Source organism: Dipodomys ordii, unplaced genomic scaffold (assembly GCF_000151885.1).
Source record: "Dipodomys ordii isolate 6190 unplaced genomic scaffold, Dord_2.0 Scaffold103, whole genome shotgun sequence".
Classification (NCBI taxonomy): Eukaryota; Metazoa; Chordata; class Mammalia; order Rodentia; family Heteromyidae; genus Dipodomys; species Dipodomys ordii.
Window position 1 is genome coordinate 617,472 of NW_012267319.1, and position 25,519 is coordinate 642,990.

At 55.3% G+C, this 25,519-nt stretch overlaps 1 protein-coding gene across 1 annotated transcript; it reads right to left on the minus strand.

The window, feature by feature from the left end:
• Positions 1-892: 892 nt before the first annotated feature.
• LOC105993977 (integrin beta-2-like) lies at positions 893-18,494 on the minus strand. The gene is made up of 16 exons (XM_013027366.1): positions 18,441-18,494; positions 14,247-14,379; positions 13,897-13,985; positions 12,293-12,473; positions 11,465-11,635; positions 10,228-10,385; positions 9,849-10,004; positions 8,429-8,524; positions 6,885-6,974; positions 6,151-6,291; positions 5,405-5,592; positions 3,327-3,571; positions 2,651-2,870; positions 2,165-2,367; positions 1,541-1,687; positions 893-1,259 (listed from the first exon to the last, which is right to left on the minus strand). Exons 2-16 carry the CDS (start codon positions 14,338-14,340, stop codon positions 1,255-1,257), a joined length of 2,184 nt encoding a protein of 727 aa, XP_012882820.1. The 5' UTR covers positions 14,341-14,379; positions 18,441-18,494; the 3' UTR covers positions 893-1,254.
• Between the last annotated feature and the right edge of the window lie 7,025 nt (positions 18,495-25,519).

The following is a 25,519-nucleotide window of genomic DNA, read 5'->3' on the forward strand; positions in this document are numbered from 1 at the left end:
TGACATGATACATCTACAGAGAATGATCTCAGTGGCCCATGAACGGGCTGGGTCTACCCCTTGGGGTGCAGGAGGATGCTTCACCCACTCATCCCTCCCACCTCTCCTCTTCCAGCAGCAGGGAGCGGGTGGTCTGTGTGCTGTGCTTGGTGAACAGAAGGCTGCAGAGGTATTGATAGGTTTGTGGAGGGTTTGGATCCCTGGACCCCAAGAGCAAAAAGCCAAAGGAGAATTCAAGGTCTTGAGTTCCAGCCCCAAGCCCAGCACACATAAAATTTGTCTTGTATATCTTTGTCTTATGCATGGACAGCTAGATTAGCTCCCCCTCCTCTCTCTCTCTCTCTCTCTCTCTCACACACACACACACACACACACGCACATATATAATGCAGTCCTGGGGTTTGAACTCACAGCTTTATACATGCTTGGCTTGCTCGCTAGGCTGGTGCTCTACTACACCTCCAGACCTACTTTTTGCTGGTTATATGGAAGATAGAATGTAGTGGACTTTTTGCCTGGGTTGGCCTTGAGCCAGGATCCTCTTGAGTCTCTAGGATTTGTAGGCCGAGCCACTAGTGCACAGCCTTCAGCACATTTAGTCACATGAACAGAGAAGCAGCAGCAGCAGTGGCTGGCTGCACTCTTTCTGAGCCTCACATGCTTGAGGAGGGAATGGAGAGAGACACTCCATTTTCTGAGTAACTGATTTCTTATCAGACGGATGACCACACCTGTGAGCCAGGTGGGGCTGGAGGGAGGAGGATGTATGTAGCGTGTGATGCCTACATATGTGATCGGTTAACAGTAGAGGCATAGGGTCCAATTTTATACCCTCATACATTTAACAAATAAACTGTGAATCTTACAAATTTTAGCAATAGGCTATGTTTAATCAAACCTAGGATTTAAGAGGTTCAGAAAGGAGGTGGTCCCTGAGGATAAATTATATAGAACCCAGACAGATCTGTCATTTTGAAGGCAGAAGGTAGAGTGGACTTTTGGGTCATTGGTGATTCTGCTCTGAACTGCAAGCTAGTCATAGTGCCAAGGGGTAGGAGGTGGGGCTTGAGGGTCACAGGAGGCAGGGGGCGGGGCTTGAGGGTCACAGGAGGCAGGGGGCGGGGCTTGAGGGTCACAGGAGGCAGGGGGCGGAGCTTGAGAGTCTTGACTGGCTGGTGGTAGCCACTTTACTTTCACCTGTGCTCTAGCTCTCAGCAGACTTAGGAGTTGACGAGAGCGCTCTTGAAGAGTGGGTTATTCTGGAGAGAAACCAAACACAGCCTTGTCAGCGCAGGGGCTTTCAGAGCTGAGTCAGAGACCATCACTTCAGTTGGGAGGTCACTCTGAGGAGGGGGTCTGTGGGCTCTCCCCAGGGTTCAGTCCTTAGTTACAAAGCTTACACACAGGTGTGCGTGCTCGGGGAACTAGCTGCTGAGGCCTGGTGTGTGTGTGCGTCCCTCGTGGCTGGCCCTGCTATGGTTACTTCCAGAGGATGGAGGCATGTGGTCCTCCAAACAGGACCCCCAGTACCCCCACTTACGTGGTTCTGTCGGGGCTGGAGCTCCTCCCTTCATGAAGTGGGTCAGGACCAAATAGATGACCACCAGGAGAAAAATGAGCACACAGACACAGCACATGCCTATTACCACCAACATCGTGATGGTGATTCTGGGAGCCAACACGCACTCTAGAGAGGAAGCGCATGGCTGGTGTCCAGTCCCACTGTAGGACTGTGGCGACTGCATCCTGTGCGGCCTTGTCACCCACCACGGCCCCCAGGCCCCGTGGCTCTGAATGGCACTTGCTTGGCATGACCCTTTGTTCCCAGAGGGGAGAGGACAGGCCACAGGCCTCCCAGAGCAAAGCCCGGCGGAGACAGCACGTGGTCACCAGCCACCGGGACAGCCGGTAGTTCCATGCCCGGTAGGTGTGGTGTGCGCCGTGGGAACCCCGGCTGCCCTGAGATGCCGCCATCCCGGTGGCATGGGCTAGCCTGGCCCCGCCCCAGAGTCCCCACCCCTGAAGCTCCTTCCCATCTGTGGTTGGAGTTCTTGTCACCATAGTCCACCTGCCCACACTGTCCCCCTGGCCAGCCTCACCTCGGCTGTCCTCCACGTGGACGTCGTAGCTGTCCCTCCCGTCCTGTCCCCCTGGCCAGCCTCACCTCGGCTGTCCTCCACGTAGATGTCGTAGCTGTCCCTCCCGTCCCGCTGCTGCATGGTGTAGGAGATCCAGCAGTTGTCCGAGTCCCGCTCCTTGCAGGTCTTGCCCTTCCTGGTGGCGTTCTGCAGCCTCACGTTCACACACGCAGCGCTGCAGTTCTTCTCGTAGGGGCCCTTGGCGAATTTCAGGCACTCCACGCAGGAGCTGCGGAGGACAGGGGTGAGCAGGTGTGAGGGTGCTTCAGACGGGACGCGTGTGGATGGGTGTGCCAGGGTGTGTGGTGTGCACACCCGGGGTGTGGTCTGGGTGCTGGCTCTCCAGTGGAGGGGGGTGTGGGGAGTGCATGCTGGGGAGCTGAAGGGCTCAGAGGGAGGCGGGGTGCACAGCCCGGCCAGCTGGACCTGCCTGGGACTGCTGCGAAGCGGGTGCTCCCGGGCGTCCCCAGCGTTCCCGGAGCCGGGCGGGCCTGGGCGGCGGGCACACTCACGTGTAGCTGCTGCAGGGCGCTGGGCAGCCCGGGCACTCCTCGCACAGGGGCGGCTGGTAGCCAGGGTCACACTTGCACGTGTTGCACTGGCACCTGCCGCGGCCGCTGCATTCCACCCCGCGTGGGTTCAGGCAGCGTGCAGTGGACCTCGAGCACTGGCAGGCAGAGCCCTCGAATCCCGGCTTGCATTGGCACTGGCCGCAGAAACACTCACCCCTCTCTGGAGACAGCGAGGTCCGGGGATTCACCGGGCAGCCGGGAAGCCCACTCCACCCCCTGGGCTGCTCCTTCCCCAGACATGGCCTCCTGAGGAGGTGGGAATGTCCAGCCTCCACCCGCCCTTCCCTGCCCTCTGCCCATCCCTCCTCCATCCTCCTCCTGCCCCTCCTCCACCCTCTGCCTGCCCTTCCTGGGCTCCACAGCCCCACCAATAACGACAACTGTGCCTAGCCGTTCCTCAGCTGGTCTGACTAGGACCATCTTCCTGTGTGACTTTCTCAGATGCAGAAAGTGGTCACGCAGAGACCAGGGCCCCTCTAGGTCCTGCTGCTGATGGACTGAGCAGAATTCCCAGTCATCTGTCATCTGTCTGTCCGTCCCTGAGTGCTGTGCTTGGTCTTGCTGTGCAAATGGACAAGAAAGCCTAGCCGATGGCCCAGGCCGGGCCGCCACTCACTCGGGCCACCGCAAGGCTGGCCTTGGTGCCGCTCACAGTTGACGTTGTCACACTCGCAGTACCGCCCGAAGATCTCCTTGTTGGGTTCGTCGCTGGCGTGGCACATACACTGCCCGCAGACGCAGTCCCCCATCCCCGAGCACACCAGGGAGCTGTTGTCCTTCCGGCAGCTTCCCTCCAGCTCCTGGCTGCTCTTGCCCTGTGTCTGACACTCGCAGTTCTTCCCACTGTAGCCAGCATCACACCTGGGGTGAGAGGCGCTGGGCTCAGGCCTGCCCCTGTGATGGGGACACTTCCTGTCCTCAGGCCCGCCCCTGTGGTGGGGACACCTCCTGTCCTCAGGCCCTGCCCCTGTGGTGAGAACACTTCCTGTCCTCAGGCCCGCTCCTGTGGTGGGGACACTTCCTGGGCTCAGGCCCGCTCCTGTGGTGGGGACACTTCCTGGGCTCAGGCCCGCCCCTGTGGTGGGGACACCTCCTGTGCTCAGGCCTGCCCCTGTGGTGGGGACACTTCCTGTGCTCAGGCCCGCCCCTGTGGTAGGGACACTTCCTGTGCTCAGGGCCCTCCCCTGTGATGGGGACACTTCCTGTGCTCAGGGCCCGCCCCTGTGGTGGGGACACTTCCTGTGCTCAGGGCCCGCCCCTGTGGTGGGGACACTTCCTGTCCTCAGGCCCGCCCCTGTGGTGGGGACACTTCCTGTGCTCAGGGCCTGACCACTGGTCCACAGTGGCAGTGTTACCAGCTCTGGATCTGTTTCTCCGGAACCAGGCCGGGTCATCCCCAGGGCACACGTGTGACCCTGCCCTGTGACCTAGGACCTGGGTGGAGCTGTGCATGCAGCCTGGGCCAGGTGGGCAGCACGAGCTCCTCACCCCACCCCAGGCCTGCTGAGGGTTGGCAGGAGGAAGTGGCACATGCAGGTCAGTAGGACATGGGGGCAGCAGCCGGGCCACTGGCGTTTGGGCTCCGAGCATGTGTCTAGATGTGCTCAGAGAAGACGCTGTGATGGGCTGTCCTGCCCCTGGGAGGAGGAAACTTCTGGATCATTGACCAGTGGCCATGTGCGCAGAGGAGTCATCCTTATTCCCCAGGAAGGATGCCCCACAGCTGCACACGCAGGACAAGGGCAAGGTAGCACTGCCCGGAGGTGCGGGACGGCCATGGAGTAGTCACGTTCTAGAGCTGCTGGGCAGGGCATGGGCAGGATAGCAAGGACGGGGAGAGGGGGGTTGGTAGTAAAAGGAGAAGGTGCCCTAGGGTGGGTGGGGTCAGCCTGGAAAATACTCTGGGCTCTGGAGTAGGTGGGGGTCCTAGGGTCCGGGGCCGAGGGGTCCAGTCCAGCCCCAGGGTCGGCCGTCTGGCTGCAGCTTGGCAGCTTGGTGAGTGTGTGGGCTCAGGGCTGGAGGAGAGCCACATGGCCATGGTGCCCCAGGATGGGCCCTGCAGAGTGAGCCAGCCAGACTCTGGAAGATTCTCCTGCCTGCTCTGCCTTGGTTTCTCCATCTCACAGCTGGTTGGAGCTGTTGGGAACTTATGGGGTCTTCGGGTCTGCTTTAGTGGGGTCTAAATGCAGTGGGCATGCACCTGGCACTGGCTAGTGAGTTAGTGTTCACTGTTGGCCCCCGCACCCTGAGGAATAGCATGTGACTGTGTGGATCTGTGTGGACCCAGACCGCAGCAGCCTCTCTGGTGTCTTTGGGGGACCGATGGCAGCAGGGCCCAGAATGAGGATAATCCGCATGTGGCTGGAGCACTGGGCTGCGCATGACAGCCAGCACCCTGCGGGTCAGGACTCTCCCGTAGGGCACACAAGAGAGGCCTCTTCTGAATGTATTTGAACCAAGGCTTTGTGTGACAGCTCAGGGGTGGGGGGGGGGCTTCCAAGATCCAGGCTGCTGGATTGTCACCAGTCCTGGGGTTCTCTGGCTCCGTGCTGCTGGTCTGCTGGCCAGGAATCCCAGGGCAACAGAGCGGTAAGTCGTGGGTGAGTGGGTGCACTGTGTGCTTAGGTGTGGGCCTGCTGCCCAGTGTGTATGTGTGTGTGTGTGTGTATGCACACGTGTGCGTGCCCGCCTCACCTGCAGACGCCGCACTCCAGCGAGCCCTTGCCCCCGCAGAGCCCGCGGTCCTGCTTTTGGTCCCGACACTGGCACTGGCACTGCGGGAGGACCCGCACGGTCACTGTGTCTGTGAAGCCCAGGGCCCGGATGACAAACGACTGCTGCTGCAAGCAGGCGGTGGCCGTGACCTTCACCTGGAAGGTGATCTGTGGGGAGAGCAGGACACAGAGGGGAGGGGGAGGCAGGCCTCGCTCCGCGGGGCCGTTTGGACGGGGGTGCGGGCGCCCCGTACCCTCCATGGGGCTCCTGTGGATGGAGGTGTCCGCAGGGCCTCATGGATGGAGGTGGTGTCACCCTGCGCCCTGCAGCCACCCCTGGAGGTGCTGTCTAGAGCCCAGTGCGGGGATGGGGGCTCTCTGTGCGGGTGATCGTGGAAGCTGCCTTCCCGAGTCCTGTCCCTGACATTAGAGCCCAGGCGAGTGCCACAGGGAATCTTTGGCCTGGGGGCAGAGGATGTTCAAGGTAGGAGAGCTGGGCTGGCTGCTGGATGGAGACTGTGACATTCTTGCTATTCCCATGCGAGCCTCCATTCCTGTGGCCGTCAGTGGGGACAAGTCTGGGAAACCCTGGCAGGCCTTCCAGAGGCTGGGATGGAGTCCCCAGGCTATGGTGGAGGCCAGGGCTCCTGGGCCACGGTGGAGGCCAGGGTTCCTGGGTCAGGATGGAGGCCAGGGCTCCCAGGCTGGGGTGGAGGCCCAGCTTACCGGGACATTGATCTGCACGCCATCGCAGTTTCCTCTGGGCTGGCCCATGTGAGACGCCCCGTTACTGCAGAAGGAGTCGTAGGTGACCCTCAGGGTGTCGGGGAGGGGGCTGTGGTCCAGGAAGACGCGGGAGGACAGTTTCTGCAGGCAGAGCGGCCAGGCTTAGGGGTGAGAGCTCTCGGAACACCGCTTACTTCCAAGAGATTTCCAGGGCAGCTGGGGACCCACTGGTGCCGGGCCCTGAGTGGAGCCTGGCTCACTCCCACAGGTACCAGGACCCCGGTCCTGGGAGCAGCACAGCTCTGGGGGCAGCAGCAGGGTGGGCCGGGAGCCTGGGAGGAGGAAGAGGAGGGGGAGGAGGAGGAGGAGGAGAGACCCTGCAGGGCTCGTGCAGGACAGTGTAGGGAGGCTGGTAAAAGGGGTGCCCCACCCCATGGACATCTTTGCAGGGATTCCGGGGCCTCCCCCATAGGGAAAACATCTACCCTGCTTCTCCAGGGTGACCAGCGGGCAGAGCCCCGAGGGAGGAGTCGGGGGGAGACTGGGTGGCACCCCCACACCATCGATGAGAGGACACAGATCTGTTTTGTGTGATGTGGCCACCAGGCTGAGGGGTCCAATGAGACAGGGCTCCCCCTCCCCATCCTTCTTCTGGCCAGCAGGGGGGCAGGGGGGCTGCCTTCTGGGGCCCAGCCCAGCCCCCCCCCCTGCACCGCACCCTGCCAGCGACTCACATTATAGGCGTTTTTGATGAGCTGCCCCACGTTGCTGAAGTCGTCAGACAGCTCCCCGACAGCTGACTTGGGGATGATCTCGGTGAGTTTCTGTTGGTGAGAGGGACAGGTGGGTGCAGCTAGCACTGGAGTCCTCTTGGGTGGGGGCTTGTGATGTCCAGGGGCCTCTGGTGCCTATGAGGAGGCTCGGCCACCCTCAGGTGAGACCACCCTCAGTGTGACCACCACTGCAGAGCACGTGGTCACTGGCGGGCTGCAAAGCGTTCACCAGCCGGCTCTCAGGAAGGAAGCAGCCCCGGGGGCTTGGTGTGAATGCTCCCAGGGGTCACTGCTGAGCTGGCCATGTCCCTGTGTGTATTACCACATCCGCATGGCAGGCAGAAATATCCCCGGGTTATTACTATTACCAGTAAACTGTGGGAGAACTGCACCAAGTGGTGAGCCCAAAGTGTGTCCATGCCTAATTTTAACCATGACTGTGACCTGACTCCTGACCATCTGCCTTGGCAGGGCAGTCTGATGCTCCTTGGCCACACCCCCATCCACCTCTGGAGGCGGGCCAGCTGATGACAGACAGGCCAGCCCTCCACACAAATGTGTGCCTCATCCTAGGGCCTTGTTTCTTGAAGAGAGAGCATTCCTCTCCCCTTCCTGAGACACACAACTGAGGGCTAGGACACTTCTTGCCTGGTGTCCTCCCGTGACTGCCCGAGGGTGCTCCACAGCCTCGCCACCAACCTCCTGCAGGGCTCCGCTGCCCACTCCGCCTGACCCAGTGTGGGAGGCGGCCCTGGCCCAGGGAAGCTGGGCTCTTCCTTGTCCTGCCTGTGGAACCTGCTCAACACTCAGCCAGAAGCAGAGCGGGGAGAGATGCGTGTGGGTACCCACAGGACTGGTGCGAGATGCCCACCGCTCCAGAGTGCAGAGCTTGACAAAGTTCACCTGGGGAACAGCCAAATGGCCAGTGTGTGGCTGAAGAGCCAGATGCCCCAAAGACCACTTCCTTCTCCTTTCATCCTTACGTCCCTGCTTGGGAATTTTCAGAGTGCCCTGATTCTATTTGTTGGTGGGTTGGTACTGGGGTTGGATCTCCGGGTACTGCACTTGCTAGGCAGGTGCTTTTCCACTTGAACCACATCTTCAACTGTTCTTCTGTCAGTTGTGGGGCTTGAACTCTATGCCTGGGCGCTGTCCCTCAGCTCTTCAGCTCAAGCCTACCATTCTACTGCTTGAGCCCCAGTGCCACTTCCAGTTTTCCGAGTGGTTTATTGGAGATTAGAGTCTCACCGAGTTTCCTGCCTGGGCTGGCTTTGAACCATGAGCCTCAGATCTCAGTCTCCTGAGTGGCTAGGATGACAGGCGTGAGCCACCAGCACCTGGCTCAAACTCTTTTTGTTTCTCGGGGTTTATTTTTTCTCCCAGGACTGTGGTAATGCCCGCGCCGGGAAGCAGAGTCAGGAGGTACATGCTGTGCGGTCTTGGGTTTTGCTGTCTTGTGGCTAGGCTGCCCTCAGGACTCCACTGCTCCAGACCCTGACACTCACCTCATAGCTTTTCACTGCCCGTGCGGTCACCATAAAGATGGTTTGGATACCACTTTCTGCCAGTTTGTGTGCTAGCTGGCCCACCGATGGGTAGTCCTGGAGGGAGGAGACACCTGTCAGATGGCATCTGAAGCTGGGGACAAGCCTTCCAGGCTGCCCAGTGGATGCGGGTGCCAAGGGGCAGCAGCTCAAGGCAGGCCCACCCCTGCGTTCTGGAGGTGCCTTCTCTGAATAACCCACGCGTGAATGGAATCACGTGGGAAAGCAAGTGGATGGAAGTTCAGTGGGGACAACCTTTGAAATGGTTGTTACCTGCTTGACAAAGAAGCCAAGAGGTGAGCCGGTGGGGGCTCCCTGACAGCGTCCGTGCTGTGAGTGCTGGGCAGACACCCCAGATTTCTAACAGGGCAATATCAGACGTCATGTCTCGCCAAGTGGGCGTGTGTTTGGTAACTGAGGGATGCTGACTTTAGGGCATTGTGTGTCCTTCTTTTCCTGATCAAATTCGAGACCTCCTAGATTCTGAACGCCAGCACCCAGAGTGTGTGGGCTCCAGGAGGGGCAGCTGAATCGTCCTTGGTTGCACCCGGAGTTTTTGTGACTGCTGAGAACGGCCATGCTGCAGGGGGTAGGACCCCGGACCTCTCTGATGCAGGCTTCTGCGAGAGGACAGGGACTCGGGGCCCCAGGCCACCTGACTCCAGCGGAGCTGCAGGCCCCCCCTTCCTGCCTCTACCTCCCCACTGCCAGGCTATCCCTGTCCCCCATCCCTACGGCTGCTCTGGGCGCTGGAGGCAGGGCAGGGAGAGGAAGGGGAAGGCAAGAAGAAGTCACAAGAGAAATGCCGGGAGGAGATGGGAAGGAGGGGAAGAGGAGGGTGGGAGAGGGGAGAAAAGAACGATGGGGAGGGGAAGGAAGGGGAGGAGAGCAAGGGGAGGGGGACACCATGGCCTCTAGGAAATATCCAGGGGTATGAGGGATGAAGGCTGGACCTGTGAGTCTCCTCTGTGGAGGTGAGGAGGCCCAGCCGCCTCCTGCCCCCCGCCCCGAGGCAGAGGGTGGCAGTTTGTGCACCCCGTGTTATGGAGCAGGGTAGGAGGGCAGCCCCTGCCGCCCCCCACCCCGGGGGGAGTGAGCTGCGTCTGCACCACCTCTCTTTATACCTAGCCTCAGCCATCCACCACTCTCTTCTGGCTCGAGGCTGGTTCCCCATGGGCCTAACCTGCAACCTAGGGCTTCCAGAAGTTTCTACATGAATTTGCAACTGAGCTTGGAAGGAGGCCCTGGGATGAGCCCGCCTCGTCTCTCCTCGCTCTGCCCCTGGCTCACAGGCAGGGCTGTCTAATGTCTGGGTGACACCTGCCCCTGCTCCCCTGTGGGTCCCCGCCCTGCGCCCAGCCAGGGCGGGTGCGGTGCTCACAGAGCCGCGGCCGCTCCTGTGCACATCATCCTTCAGGTGGCAGCGGCCACCGCTGGGGGTCAGGAGGGTGTCCGCCTTCTCATCGCTACCATAGCGCAGGCCACGGTCAGTAGCCAATACCAGGATTCGAGTAACGTTGCGCCAGCCGATTTCCTCCTGAGATGAAGACGCCCAGTGGGAGGGAGGGGGGTTACTTGCCTCAGTTTCCCCTTTGGGTGTTCCCAGAGCTCTGTGGGGAAACTTGCAGGCCCATCTGTCCGCTCTTTATGGAGTTCCGTAAGGAGCCTCCTTACCTGCCCAGTGTCAGCACCAGCAGCCCACAGCACCCTGTGGGGGGCAGCGTGGGGCGGCCCGACACGCGAGCATGCCAGAGACTCACCGGGCAGGCGGCCACTTGCATCATGGCGTTCAGCCCGCCTTCCAGGGTGTCCAGCTCCCCGGAAATCAACAGCTTCCCAGCCTCCATCAGAAACCGGTTGGCATCGTCCGTCAGCTTCAATGCGTGCCGGAAGGTCTCCTTCACAATGTAGCCGAATCCTGGGGACACATATGAGTCTGGCTGGGGAGGCCGGGTGGCAGGTGGGGCCCTAGATAGGGAGCTGAGCCTGGGGCACAAGGGCAGCCTCAGTTTCCCTATCTTGCAGCACAGTTGGGGAGAAAGCCAGATGGCACGTGTGGAAACTTGTCCGGGGCACATGTGTTGTATGGCACTTGTATGCACACGGGAGTGTGTACAGTGGTGGACGTCTGTGAGTGTGTGAAGGGGCATGTGTTGTGTGTTTCTGTACATATGTGAGTGTAGGCAGGTGTGGACACGCCAGGTCTCCCCATCCCCGGGCATGTGTGGACATGCTCACCAGCGTGTGAGCCTCTTCCACGTGCAGGAGGGGCACACACGTCGTTGTGGGGGACGGTGCTACATGGGTGTGCCTTGCCCTTTGCACGTGTTCTTTGAGCTTTGCGTCCTCTGCATGAACTGGTGCTCATAAAGCACAGGGACTCCTGAGCCCTGGGGTTTGCTGTGATTGCTTCCTTACGGCTTCCCTTGCTGTGTACTTGACATACTTTTGTGCTCTTTAATTTTGAAGAATGAGCTCTGAAAGAGTTGTGTCTTTAAAACAGAAGCAAAGACAGCCGGGCACCGGTGGCCCAGGCCTTCCAGCCTAGCTACTCAGGAGGCTGAGATCTGAGGATCACGGTTCAAAGTCGTCCTGTGCTGGAAACTCCGTGAGACGCTTATCGCCAACTAACCACCAGAAAACCGGAAGTGGTGCTGTGGCTCAAGTGGTAGAGCATTAGCCTTGAGCAAAAGGGCTCAGGGACAGTGCCCAGGCCCCTGAGTTCAAGCCCCAGGACTGACAAAAAAAGAAAAGAAAAGAACAAACATAACAATAAACACACACACAAAATCACAGATAAATAAAAGAAGCAAGAGGAGGAAGAGGAAAAGGCGGTGGGAGACTGGATGATGACTGAAGTCTTGGGGGCCCGAGAGTAGACATGATGGTTGGTAGAGATGCAGCTCTGTCTGTAGCCATGCAGATGCCCAGGTGAGCCAGGTGAGCCGCCCCCTCCGCAGCTCCCTGCCTGCCGGCCGCAGCCGCTGTGGGACTTACCGATGCGGGCAGACCTGGTGGTCCAGTTGAGGGCTTGGAGCAGGTGGCGACCCAGCCTCTGGATGTCGGTGGGGTTGCTGTGCCTGGGGTCCGACAGGGCCATCAGGAGGTACAGGTCGATGGGGGCGTCCTGGGCCCTCTGGAAGACCACATTGACTGCAGCCGCCTTCCCTGTGGGTGGGGAGGAAGGCCAGTGAGCAGCGACGCGGGCATGGGGGCCGCCATGGGGCTGCCCGTCCTGGGGCTGCCCGTCCTGGGGCTGCCCGTCCTGGGGCTGCCCGTCCTGGGGCTGCCCGTCCTGGAGCTGCCCGTCCTGGAGCTGCCCGTCCTGGGGCTGCCCGTCCTGGGGCTGCCCGTCCTGGAGCTGCCCGTCCTGGGGCTGCCCATCCTGGGGCTGCCCGTCCTGGGGCTGCCCGTCCTGGGGCTGCCCGTCCTGGAGCTGCCCTTCCTGGGGCTGCCTGTCCTGGAGCTTGCCCAGACGGCCCCGTCTGGCAGGCTCCAGTTCCCTTCACTTCCTCCTTCACCACAGACTGTCAGGGGGCTGCAGGTCAGACGGGGTGGACTTGAATGCAGACACAAGTCACTTGGTGCCCAGGGCAGTGGTGGAGGGGAGGTCCACTATGCTGGACCTCACCAGTGGGCATGGCATGGGGGGGTGCTTCGGGAGTCCCTGGGTCATGAGGATGGGGGCCCTCAAGAAGGTGACCCATGGCACCTGGTGGGGAGGTCAGCCTTTACTCTTGAGGTTCCCTGGCGGGGCGCAGTCTGGTCTGGCCAGCCCTCAGCCACACAGGGTGCCTGGCTCACCCCAGGCAAGGCCACGCCTACCTGGCCGCAGGTAAAGGGCCAGCTGCTGTGGGGACAGCTGTGTGCCTCCCCCCTGCGGGGCTCCCTGGGGCACGGCGAAGCTCTTGGGGTCCAGGATGTCCTTGGCTTCACAGCCCTTGTTCTGCAGCTGCTCCCGGGTGTCACAGCGGGCGGAGTCGGGCTCCCTTGGGCCTGTGAAGTCCTGGGGGAGGGGGCTGGGCTCAGGAGGAGGCTGCAGGACCCAGCTGCAGGACCAGGGGCTCAGACTTGGGGATCGAAATCCCTGGCCATGAGGACAGAGGCGGGGGAAGACCCCAGCCTCCCAGACAGCTTCCCGAGGGGCCCAGGTCAGACCGGAGTCAGACCGCAGGCCCTTCTCCCCTCCCTCAGCCACTGTGCCTGACAGCTGGAGGGACTGCAGCCCACGGGCTGATCCTCAAGGGGCAGCCAGGCAATCCTAGTGAAGTAGTGACTACTGTGCTTCCATGGGGGGGGGGGCGAGAAAGAGAGAGAAGGAAAGAGAGGAGGAAAAGAGGAGGAGAGGGGGGAGAGAGATCAAATGGGGGAGAAAGACAAGAGGGTGGGGCTTCCTTACACAGGAGTTACAGGAAGGGCCCTGCCTGTTTGCAGTGATGCCAGTGTCATCCATGGAGGCTGAGTCATGGAAGGAGACCATGTTAGGGGGTGCGCTTTCGTGGGAACAGAATGCACAAACATTAGTTCCCAGAGACAGTGCAGATGGGAGGTGGGGCAAGGATCTCAGCTGGGGTCCTGGTGGACATCACCAGCACTGGCACCACGTGTGCCCTTGGGCCCAGAGAGGGTAGTCACTGGCAGAGCAATGCTGGGATCAATCCGGATAACCAGCCCAGCTGAGGGTTCTCCACACACGGATGTTGCTGGTCTTCAAGAAGACAGAGAGCTGAGGACTGTCCCTGGCTCAAGGTGACTAAAGATCCCAGACATCTGCTTGCCCAGTGCAGGCCTGGGTGGTAAAACCACCAAGAAAGTACATGCTACCACAGGCCTGGCTGGAAGAAGCTGCAAAATGTGCATAAGATCTATAGATTCGATCATCATAAGACATTATGATGGGTTTTCTGAGTATAAAGATGTATTTGTCAATATGAATACGCACATACTGATCAAAACACATGCTTGGTTTTGCAAGTGAATACTGAGTTCTAAAGACCCTCGTAGAGGCAAAGGGCAAAGCTTCCTGTTCCAGCTGGCTCTGGAGAGCCTGAGGTGAAGCCCTGATGTGAATTTCCAAAGACACCTACAGAGTCAGACCCTGGGGGCCCCAGGAGAGGGTGTGGTCTCATTCTGCAAGAACTGTCTCTCCACCTCTAGATGTCTGGGTGCCACTGGATGCTCCCTGCCTCCTTCTAGAAGCTTCTCTCCTGAGCTGCTTGTGCCTCTGGACCTGCAGCTGGCTTAGGGACAGCCTGTTTGTCTCTCTCTCTTGGACTTCCTGGGGGCCTCTGGGCTATTCCTTGAGGAAATGGCCCTGGCGTCCCTCTCTGGTGTCATGGGCAGGGAAGCCAGCCCAGCAGGTGGGAAGGTAGAGGGACAGGGCAGAGCCGCTCAGCCTCCAGAAACCTGAGGGACCACTGGGCTCTTACCAGCTTCTGGCACCAGGCACAATCAGGCCCCGACTGGATGCAGTCCTCGCAGGTTCTGACCTTGAACCTGGTGCATTCCTGGCATAGGACTGGGAGACAGGCGGGTGGGTGAGTGGGCCCTAAGCCCCCACCCTTAACTGCCCTTTAGGGTGAGTGGAGGAGGCCTGGGGGGGCTTTGAGCCAGCTGACTTGGGGGTAATGAGGGAGACTCCTGGAGGTGGCCAGAACTCCCTCCTCTGCTGGGTGGGAGATTGAGGTCGTGTGTGACCCTGGGCCTCCCTCAGCTGCAGGGCTTTGGGTCGAGGGGGTCAGGAGGCAGCCCTTCTGTCTGTGGAGAGCTGTGGACTCACTGGGCCTGAGGGGGAGCAGCCCCACCAGGGTCAGCAGCAGGAGGCAGGGACGCAGCATGCACCAGGAGGAGGCGCTCCCAGGAAGGAGGGGCATGGCGACTCAGGGTGACCGCTCGGAGACTCTCCAGCTGGCCTAGAGATGCAGAGCCGGAGATCCCATCCCCATTGGCTGTGGGGTATAAGAACCGTGTCTGGGCAACACACAAGGCCCCAGACTCAGAGGAGGGAAGCCCGGGAGGTTGGCTGCACACCTGTTCAGGTACAGAAGACAGGAAACACTACAAGGACACACAGATACACACACGTGCACACACACTACACACGTATCACACACACATATATGCCATATACATACCATGTGCATACACAACTTAGACACCGTGCACAACATGTTCCCCATAGCACACATAGTACACATTTCATACAAACGACACACAAAGCACACATCCACACCTACTACACATCCGTACACGCAGCCTGCATGAGCACAGCACCCGGTATACATACACACTTGGCCTAGGGCAGGGCTCTGAGCTTTGTGAAGTTATGTCCTCAAAGCCGAACTGGAGCAGGAGGGAGGCAGGCCTGGAACTCCTGCAGGAGAGGGGCTGTGCTGAGAGTCCGGCCAGGAGCTGTGCGGATTAGCTGAGAGTCAGTGTGTGTGAGTGTGGGGTCATTCACAATCCTTGCATCCCTGGGGGGGGGCAGTGCAGCTGGATGACAGCCTGCAGACAGTGTTCTGCTCTCTGTGTCTGTGGACAGGACTCCCGCCCACACTCCCAAAGCCCTGGTGACCACCAGCAGGAGAACTTGAACCTCACAGGAGGAGACTGAGCCCCTGAGTAGCATTCCCATTGCCCAGAGAGACAAGTGCAAATCTGGGTGACAGCAAGACAGACCTACAATACAGCAAGATAGATCTACAGTACTGCAAGACAGACCTACAATACAGCAAGATAGATCTACAGTTCTGCAAGACCTACAATAAGCAAGATCTACAGTACAGCAAGACAGATCTACAGCAAGATAGCTCTACAGTATATCCTACAAGACTGAACCTAGACCACGGGAAGTCTGGTGGTGGGGACATGGCCTCCTCTCACCATCCAGGTTACACCCTGCTTGCTTAAGTGTTGTGACTGCCACCAAAACTAGTTGGGCTGCGGGGAGGCTCAGGGTGAGGGGCCATGGGAGTTTAGTTTCCCACATCAATGCTTCAGGTGTAAAATTCCACGCGAGGCTCTTTGAGAAGGGCCGGGCCCCACCCACCTCCCAGAACTCTGCAGCTCAGGCAGCTCCATGTCAGCGAAGCACTGGCGCATCTAGCACAACCTTAGGAACGAGTGTCAAGAGACACCTGTCCTGAGTCGTGGCCCAGGCTGTGTTCTCTGATGAGCCCACTGGCGCCTGGCACCTTCCACCATCCTGGCCTCTAGAACACATCAGCAACAACCCTGTGATACCATCAGCAAAGCTGTGGGACAAAGCTGGTGATCGAAGGGTGTGGAGGCCTTAAGAAATCAGACATGTTCCGGTGAACACAGGCAAAGAGGAAACCAGGAGGAAAGAGCCACTTAAGCAAGACCTCAGCGGGAGGTGAGAGGCGGGTGAGAAGAAAACCCTCAGAACGGGTCAGGCTTCCTGTTGTGAGGGAAGATTTGCAAAGCTACAAAACCATATGTCCAGGCCCTTAAGAAGCCCAGGCTCTGGGGGTCTATCAGAATGCCACCTCAGAGCCTGGCCTGGCCTGGGGAGGAAACAAAGCCCAGCCCTGTGCTGCTAGACAAGCGGCCCTCATGGATGAACACATCGAGCCAAGTAGAGGCACCCTGGGAAGGAGGATGGCGATAGAGGAAGGGAAGTCCCCCCTCCAAGTCTACATCTACAATGACCACATAATAGGCCTCAAGCTTTCACAAGTCTAAGCCTCCAGTTGAAATGTGGTCAGTCTTCTGTGTCCATTTAGAAAAGAGTCTGAGGGCAGCTGGACTCTTGGTGGCTTCTCAGGTCATTGGTTCCTGGGGACCCAAAGGGTCATTAGGAACAAAGGGGCAGGGACAGCCCAGGAAAACTCAACCTGTGTATTTTCTGAACCCACAGCCCTGCCAAGTAAATGTGTGTGTGTGTGTGTGTGTGTGTGTGTGTGCGCGTGCGTGCGCACACATGCTGGTCCTGGAGCTTGAACTCAAGGTCTGGCTGCTGTCCCTGAGTTTTTTCTTTTTGCTTGGGATTATACCTTGAGCCACAGCTCCACTTCTAGTCTTTTGGTGGTTAATTAAAGATAGAGTCTCATGGTTTTTCCTGGCCAAACTGCTTTGAACCCTGATCCTTAGATCTCAGCCTCCTGAGTAGCTAGAGTGACAGGTGTGAGCCAGCAGTGCCTGGCCTGCCAAATACGGTTTTCCATTAATTTGCTGTTGACGGAGTCCAACAGTGGGAGTATTAGAGCCATGGTTGTTGATGAAAGGAGCAGTACGAGACCTTCCCACATTAGTTAGCAGTTTGAAGACAGGACGATAAATACCTCTGAACTTAAAGCAGAACTCAAACTATTTTTATGGAGATTTTAGGAGAAAGCCTGACCACCATCTAACACCACGTGAACGCTTCATGTTCACCATTAACACCACGTGAACGCTTCATGTTCACCATTAACACCATTACACCATGTGAACGCTTCATGTTTACCATTAACACCATGAACGCTTCATGGCCACCATTAACACCGTGAACGCTTCATGTCCACCATTAACACCATGTGAACACTTCATGTCCACCATTAACACCATGTGAACATTTCATGTTCACCATTAACACCACGTGAACGCTTCATGTTCACCATTAACACCATGTGAACACTTCATGTTTACCATTAACACCATGAACGCTTCATGTCCACCATTAACACCATGAACGCTTCATGTTCACCATTAACACCATGAACGCTTCATGTCCACCATTAACACCATGTGAACGCTTCATGGCCACCATTAACACCATTACACCATGTGAACGCTTCATGTCCACCATTAACACCATGTGAACGCTTCATGGCCACCATTAACACCATGAACGCTTCATGTCTCGCCGTAGACCTGGGCTGGGGTCCCCACTGCTTTCGGGGTAGGCAGGAAGGCCAGTGAATATGTTTGAAAATGAAATAGTAAAAGAAGCAGGAGGCTATGTACCTCAGAGTGTACACCTGAGGGCAAAGACATCAACCAGCTAGACTAAAAAAAGTCACAATTTGTGCCTAACAGATTGTAGGGGGAAATGACCATCTTTGCAGTGCAAAAGGTGAAAGGTCATCTTCATTTCCAAAGACATCTTAGAAACTGATGAAGGTTAGCTATTCCTAGCTACATGCTTGGTCTCAACCTTCCCGTTTGCCAGAGCTTTGGGGACAGCTCTGGGAACCGATCACAGTGGGAGCCTGCGGCCATTCAGGCCAGAGCCACACACTAATGGTGTGTGACACAGTGAAGACAGAGTTCACCCAGTGCTCCATCTGTGAAATCCTGGGAATGACGGCATCACCTGGAAAGATATCCTAGCCATGGCACATACACATTGTGCATTTATATCTTGCAGACACACGTACACAAAGAGCTATGTGCACGCGTGCGCATGTGTGCACGCACACACACACACACACACACAGACTCACATCTACACAAATCTGGAAAGAACATTTCCAGGGCTAAGAAAAGAGGTATACAGAGAGGAGGGGAGTAGCCGGGGCAGGAAGAGGCAGCACAGTTGGCCCTGGGGCAGGAAGAGGCCCCATTGCTCTGGCACTGGCCTCTGGAGCTCTCCCACATAGCCCCTACCACACCCAGCACCCCCTAGCCTAGGAGGCTTCCAGACTCTGCCTTCTGGCTCAGCTAAGTCTAGAGGTCCCCATGTTCTCGGAGGCCGGTAGACTCTGGGCCAGGAGCTGGCAGCCTGAGCCTGTGTGGCTGCTCTCTGCCTGCCTGACCCCACCCGCAGCTGCACGCAGGACCTCCCAGGATCTGCCAGCAGGTAGGAGAAGGACCTGAGACATGGAGATATGGGACAAGGAGAGGCCACCAGCCCCACTCCAGGCCTAGGTCACGTGAAGCTGCTCCCTGAGGTCAGCTGTTCTTTGGGAAGAGCCTTGAACCAACGTGTCCCCCGTGAAAGCCACTGCAGACATAAGGAATCTGTTCTCACCCCGCCAGGTCCCCCGGAGACCGCAGCTCTGCGTCAGCTGGGCTGATGCTGTTTTGCCTGCTGGTCACCTCTGGAGGACACGGCCACGCCTGATGCTTCCTCTTTTAAGTCTGTCCCTCGGAGGAAGTCGAGGGACATGTGATCCCACAGCTTGTCTCCTCTCTGCTCCCCAGGTGGGATCCACAGCGCAGCCACCATGATGGGCTGGAGTCTGCTTGGGACCAGTATGAAATGAGAGGCCACTGTGGGGACCGCAGTCTGGTGGCACCGAAGGACCGCACGATGTGTCAAGGATGGGCGGGGGCTGACTCTGGAGGCTTCCTGCCTGGAGAGGGCTCAGCCTGTGGGTCAGCAGAGGATGACAATGCATCCCTGAAGAAAACCACTCCAGGGGGCGAGCATGTTGGCAGCAGGAAACAGCCCGACTGGCTGCCAGCAGGAGGGAGGACAGACAAGGGGCCAGAGCAGAGGCAAAGGCTTAAGAGGGGAGGAGAGAAGGGAAGAAGAAGTAAACTGAGGACCATGCATGTGAGAGTTCCATCTGCACAGGAGTTCCGGGGGGCGGGGACATGGAGATGGAGAGAAGGAGGCAGAGTGACAGATGAGAGCTGAGAGCACCAGGGAGCCCCTGTGTGCTCCTGGGACGGGTAGATAAGGTCCTGTGCCTAGACAAAGAAGGGAGGGGCATAGAGAAGAAGGAGGAGGGAAAGGAGGAGAAGAAGAGAGGGCATAAGAAGGCCCGAGAATAAGTTGTGAAGGACAGAAGCTCACCTACAGTCTACGTGGGCACTCGTTCATTTGTTCATTCATTCGGAGTTTATCTCGCAGGTGCTCTGGTGGTAGGGATGGGCATCTAAGAGTAGATGTGGACCATGGGTTTTCCCCAGTGCAGACACACTCTGGACACATGAACACATTAATGATAAACGGAGGCAGGTATTGGGCCTGGAAGGGTAGGAAGGACAGAACTTAGACGGGGCTGAAGGATTTGAAAACATCTTTGCTTTGCTGCCCTGACATCCGCTGGTGGGAATGAATGAACCCGGAGCCCGATGGCCACCGTCCATGGTGGGCTGGAGGACCCAATTCCCGCACAGCCCACCACCCCCACAGGCCTGCCAATGTCCTGGGGTGCCCTTCCTAACATCCTTCAATTTTAGCTACTCAGACTTTGGTCCCAAAGAGGCAATAAACTAAATATTTAAAGACCTTGGCAATAAAATTGATGATTAGACTCAAAGAAGTCTTTTATTTTCTTCATAGTTATAGAAATTAGCATAGTTTCCACTTCATAAAAATGCATAGTTGGAGGATTTATTAGTTTCCATTTTATCCTGGCCAGTTTCACAAATGGCTGATCTCAATCCAGGCCCTCAGAGCATTTTTATGAATTCAAAAGAAATGGTGACTTTATTTCATTCTTTGAAAGCTTTAATTTCGTTTCTCTATCTAATGGAAGGAGAGGGCAGATTCTAAATCCCAATAATGCCTAGGAATTCTTATTCTAATGGATTGGATTTATCCTGTTGGGTATATTCACCCTTGATCTCTGTCTCTCTGTCTCTCCTTCCCTCCTCTATCTCTCTCTCTCTTCCCCTTCCTTTGCCTCTCTCAACTGAATGTAAATAGAGACCTGAAGCTTATTTCTTTAGAAAAAATTCTGTAACACCCATGCAGTCTAGGACACAGCAAAGACCATCTGGAATTCTTCTTTACCAGTAAGCCTATGACAAGAAACAGAATGTCTCACAATGTGTGAGTGCATCTTCCTTCACGGGGATATGATGCTGATTGATGTCAGACTTTTCCATTTTATTTGTATGACTGAGGTTTGAACTCAAGGCCTCATATTTTTCTAAGCAGGCCCTCTGTCCTGGGGGCTACAGCTTCAGCCCTTTTCTGTTTTTTTTTGGACATAGGCTCTTATTTCTTGCCTATATGTGCACCTGGGCTGCGATCCTCCTGTTTTTCACTTCCCATGGTACCTGGATGACAGGTGCATGCTACCATGTCTGGCTTCTTCCACAGAAACAAAGTCTCCTGGACTTGTCTTTCTGCTCTGGCCTAGAACTGCGGTCCTCTCAATCTCAGCCTTCGCCATAGCTAAGATTTACATGCACAGACCACGGTGCACAGCTATTGATTGAGGAATTGCATGATGTTTTCTGCCTCAGTTGGTCTCAAACTGAAATCCTTGCAAAGACGGGCCGAGTCCGTGGTGTCCAGTTGTGCTAATCAATGTACCAGCACTGTGACAAAGCACCTGAGGAAAACAATGGAAAGGAAGCACGTTTGATGTGTGGCTCTCTCAGAGCTTTCAGTTCATGGCTGCACAGGGTAGTTGCTTTTTAAGGTAGAGCAGGGGAGGAGGGGGCGGTGAGCATGGTGGGGAGGGAGGGAGGGAGAAGACGGGACAACACAGCCTCCAGAGGTACTCTTGAGAACCTGGCTCTTTCAACTGTGTTTAACCTCCTATGTTTCCATCGCCTCTCAGTAGCCCACTAACTTACTAACTCGTCGGCATCCTTTTCCTTTGGGAAATGTCCCCCCTCTGGTCCTGGGTCCTATGACCTCAGAGGGTGTTGTTGGTGACAAGTGGAGTTGTGGGGTCTTTCAGACACAAAGCGAGAAGGTTTTCTCAGCCTGCTTGCTCAGGTTTTACTGAACTGAGGGGCGGGACCCGTGGCTCCCCTCGGGCTGTCCATCTGCCCCGGACATCTCCCAGTAGTATTTAATCCCAGGAGTTAAAGCCTTTGATCCCGTCCCACTTTCCATTTGTGCTAGCTGAATAATTCAAGCAGGCCTCATCACCTCAATTTTCCTTCCGAGGAAAGCAGGGAAGGAAAGAAAATGACTGCTCTGGAAACAAGGTGGGGGGGGGGAGATATTTCAGAAGGAGTTTGGGTGGCAAAACACCGGAAGCTATAAATAAACCTTTGAGGAGAGAGGAAAACCAAGACGAGACCGCCATGGGGGAGGGGCATAGCCCTTTACTTCTTCTACTCTGAGCTCTGGCGACTTGGCAGTTTTCTTCAACTGCTACATAATATCTCTCCATATGTACGAAGACGGGGCTGGGAAGGTGGCTCAGTGGTAGAGCACTTGCCTTGCATATGTATGAAGCATAATGGCGTGTTTAAATTAATGTATGTATTGGTGGTGATAAACTCAGAGTAATAAGAATATATATCACCTTGAAGTTTTTTTTGATTACTTTGTCCTGAATAAATCGTATCTTCTATTTTGAGATTGTATAATTCTTTACTGTAATTAATTTCCTCCCTTCCCTTGGCTTCCCTTTGATTCGCTTTTCTTCCCTTCCCTCCCATCCCCTCCTTCTCTCTTCCTCTTCCATCCCCTGCCCCCTTCCTCTTCTTTCCCATCCTCTTCCCCTCCTCTTCATGTTCTTAGAATCCTGGACGGAACCTCAGGCCTTGTGCATGCTAGGCGAGCACTCTCTCCTGAGCAAAAATCCCTGGCCTTGGCATTACTGTAATTTCTATTTTGAGAGAGGAGAAAATGCACCTTGACCTCGTGCACCAAGCATCATTGCTCCCTGGGTATGGGGCGTGGGGGTCCATGGGGCGAGGCCAGAGGGGACCACAGGGCCCAGTGTGCCCCCAGCTCTCAGAGGAGGCTCCCTGCACGCTGTCCTCCCCGGGTCCTGGGTCAGATGCTTAATTAAGACCACAGGCTTCAGCTCCTGAAGAGTCCTGGCATACAGGTGCCAGGTGTGGCTGTCTTTGTGGCCAAGTTTCCCCAAAGCAGAAGAGAGCGGAGGGAAGAGGTGTACTTTTATCTTCAGTCCTTTTCTCTAAACTTCAAGAAATAATTATCGAGAGCCTTTTTAAAACCCATTAATTCCCTTGTCTGCACTGAGATTGAAATTTGTTAACTGATCATTAATGTCTTTTGCTTCCCTTCTAATTAAAAGTTCACTGCCAGAGGAGAGTGTGAAGAAGGCTCTTGCTTGGCTGTCTGCCTCACTGGGCCGGGGGAGGGGGAGAAGGGGAATCTGAATCCAAGCCAGCTGTGGGGACCCACAGAGTCTGGCCAGGGAAGTGATTTCTCTTAGGCAAAGCTGGAGATAAGGTGGTAGAATGAAGGTGCCTGCCACCCTGCAGTCAGCCACGCCCCCTGCTCTGCTCCTGCTCCCATCCGGCTCCCAGTCCTCCCCCCCACTCCACCCCCTTGCAGGACAACCAAGCTGTAAGCTTCTTCTAGGGCCCACCAGGAAGCCCTGGCCACCAGGTAGCCTGGCGGGCGGGGAGTTCCCCTTCCCCCTGCCATCCACTCACCTGCCTGCTAGCTGCCACAGATGGTGTGCAATTAAAATCTCCCTAAAGGGTGCTTTCTTCTCCCCATGGGTTGTATTTCAGTTAATGGTGTGTGTGTGTGTGTGTGTGTGTGTGTGTGTGTGTGTGTGTGTGTGTGATTCTGTCCAAGCTTTGGGTGGTTGTGGAATGCAATATTCTTCTGTAGGAATCATTTTTTTAATTAAAATTTTTAAAAATAAATTGTTTTTAAAATTGTTATTGTAAAGATGTTGTACAGAGTGGCTACAGTTATGTAAGTCAAGTAAAGAGTGCATTTCTTTTTGGACAGTGTCACCTCTTCCCTCACTCTCTCCCAGATTTCCACCCCCCCAATTCCCACCCACAAGTTGTGTGCTGTGTTTTGAGGGTAGAGCCAGCCTATGCAGGTGGACTGTGAGGGATCTGCTCTCTCCCTCCTTCCCTCCCTCTCTCTCTCCTTCCCTCCCTCCCTCCCCCCTCTCTTTTTCTCTCATGACAGAACCTAGAAAATAAGCTACCCATAAGCCCCTCTTTCAGAAAGGCAAACGTGATGCAAACATAAAGATGCTCATCTTAATTGGACTTAGGGAGATTGATGTTTCTACAGAAAGAGAATGCAGCTTTCATTGCCCAAGGTCAATTCTTTATAATTAAAAGACAAGTTACCAATGAAATTGGAAGCCATTATTCATTAAAAAGAATTCCAAGCCAGGCGCCAGTGGCTCACACCTGTAACCCTAGCTACTCAGGAGGCTGAGATCTGAGTTTGAAGCCAATCCAGGGAGGAAATCCCATGAGACTATTATTTCCAATTAACCACCAAAGAGCTGGAAGTAGAGCTGTGGCTCAAGTGGTAAAGTGCTAGCCTTGAGCAAGAAAGGTCAGGGACAGAGCCTAGGCCCTGAGTTCAAGCTCCAGGACTGGCAAAAAAAAATCTACCTCTAAACATTCCTCTCCCTCAAAAAACCATGCTTTCAACAATGGTTTCTTAGGTTCCCAACTTAAATTTTTTTCCCCGTGATCCTACTTTGAAATTGGTCTTGTCATTTGTCTCAAAACTTAACCAGTGTCTACTTATTTATTGTGCAGCTATTTTTAATAAAATAGAAATGCATTATCATAAGTGAACTACATTTTGAAGTTAGAATGTGTGCTTTGTGAATCAAATATCTATTAACCATAAGAGCTTTTTATCCTGTGTATTTTTTTATAGATAAAAAGAGCTGCTATTTTCCTTGGATTTGAATTGTCTCTGCTTAACTATTCCAGCTCAATTATGTTCAAAGCTTTATCTTTATAAAAGTCACAGAACTACTTGGAAATAATCACTTCAGCATCAACTAATAGAATTATAGTTGACAAAAGTTCCAGCCTCAGAGCTGAAAGCAATCCTGACAGTGCCAGACGTCTCCACTCCTCTTCTTTTATAATTATAAGTATGAAATACCATCATTATGAAAAACTAATACACTTAATTTATTAGGAAAAATGGATTGTGTCTGTCACACAATGAGAATCAGACTTGCAACGTGTCTGATGCTTAGGGAAATTCTTTGAGATGAGAGAAAATTTCCAAAAATTTTGAGTCAGAGTTATTTTTCAAGGTGAATCATCTAGACAACTCTAAGTGCATTGGGACTGTCACCCAGTCCGGCAGAGCTTCTGGACCTACACTGGCCTGGTCTGAATTATTCATATGAGTTGGCTTCGTGGCTGCTTGTGTATGTGGATCTGTCTGGGAGTGGATATATTTTATTTTATGTATTTATTTATTATACACATACACACACATTTTCCAGGCCTGGGGCTTGGACTCTAAGCCTGGGCACTGACCCTGAGTCTCTTTGTGTTCAAGGCTAGTGTTCTATCATTTCAACCACAGGGCCACTTCCAGCTTTTTCTTTGTAGTTTATTAGAGATAGGAGTCTCATGGACTTTCCTGCCTGGGCTAGCTTTGAACCTTGATCCTCAGAGCTCAGCCTCCTGAGTAGCTAGGATTGATTACAGGCATGAGCCACTGATGCCCAGCTTTTCTTACCATAGTTTCAAAATTATCTTTAAGTAGTTGGACAAAGAAGTTTACCTTTATCATACTAATTCATAAGTACAACCCGTCTTGATCCATGTCTTGATCCATTGTTCTCCTGGGGTTATAATTTGGGGGGAGATGTGGAGGAGGATGGATGGATGTGTGTGGGAACTCCCAGGTGGCAACTGCTGGTCCACATAATGCGGACCGGTCCTTTCCAGGCAGGCCCCCTCTCAGATGCCCTCTGGGTACACTGGCTACTGTTGCAGTAGCCCCAGCTCTGCTTGTCCACTTCTGAGCTACCGGACTGGGATAATGTGGTGGGGAATCACAGCTTCCAGACCTGTCCGCATGTCCACACCCCAATCCCTAGCCCCCTGTAGGGTGAAAGGGGGTTTTGCAGAGTGGGGAAGTGAAGGGTCATGAAGTGGGAAGAGTTTCCTGTCTTGTCCAGGTGGGTTCAATGTCATGCGAGGGCCTTTAACAGATAGACATGCAGGCGGGAGGGAAGCAAAAGGAAGGGCAGGGGGCGGAATGGAGGGGAGGGGAGGCTCTCCCTAGAACCTCCAGAAGGAGGTTTGGATTTTGGACTTCTGGCATCCAGAACGGCGTGACAATAAATTGATTGTTTTAAATAAATAGGCCCAAAGAAACATAGGTCCCATGGTTTCCCTTATATGCAATATCTAGTATATGTATGAGTCAAGCAGAAAAGGTCAGATAATGTGATGTCAGGAAAATGAACCCTTAGATAT

What these genes read in the sequence shown, in the direction of transcription:
- LOC105993977 (XM_013027366.1), bottom strand. Translation starts at nt 14,340, where the DNA reads ATGCCCCTCCTTCCTGGGAGCGCCTCCTCCTGGTGCATGCTGCGTCCC. An exon ending in TGCAAGTGGCCGCCTGCCCG is followed by an intron (nt 10,005 to 10,227) that starts GTGAGTCTCTGG and finishes TCTTCATCTCAG; the next exon opens with GAGGAAATCGGCTGGCGCAA. An exon ending in CCAGCCTTGCGGTGGCCCGA is followed by an intron (nt 2,871 to 3,326) that starts GTGAGTGGCGGC and finishes CGCTGTCTCCAG; the next exon opens with AGAGGGGTGAGTGTTTCTGC.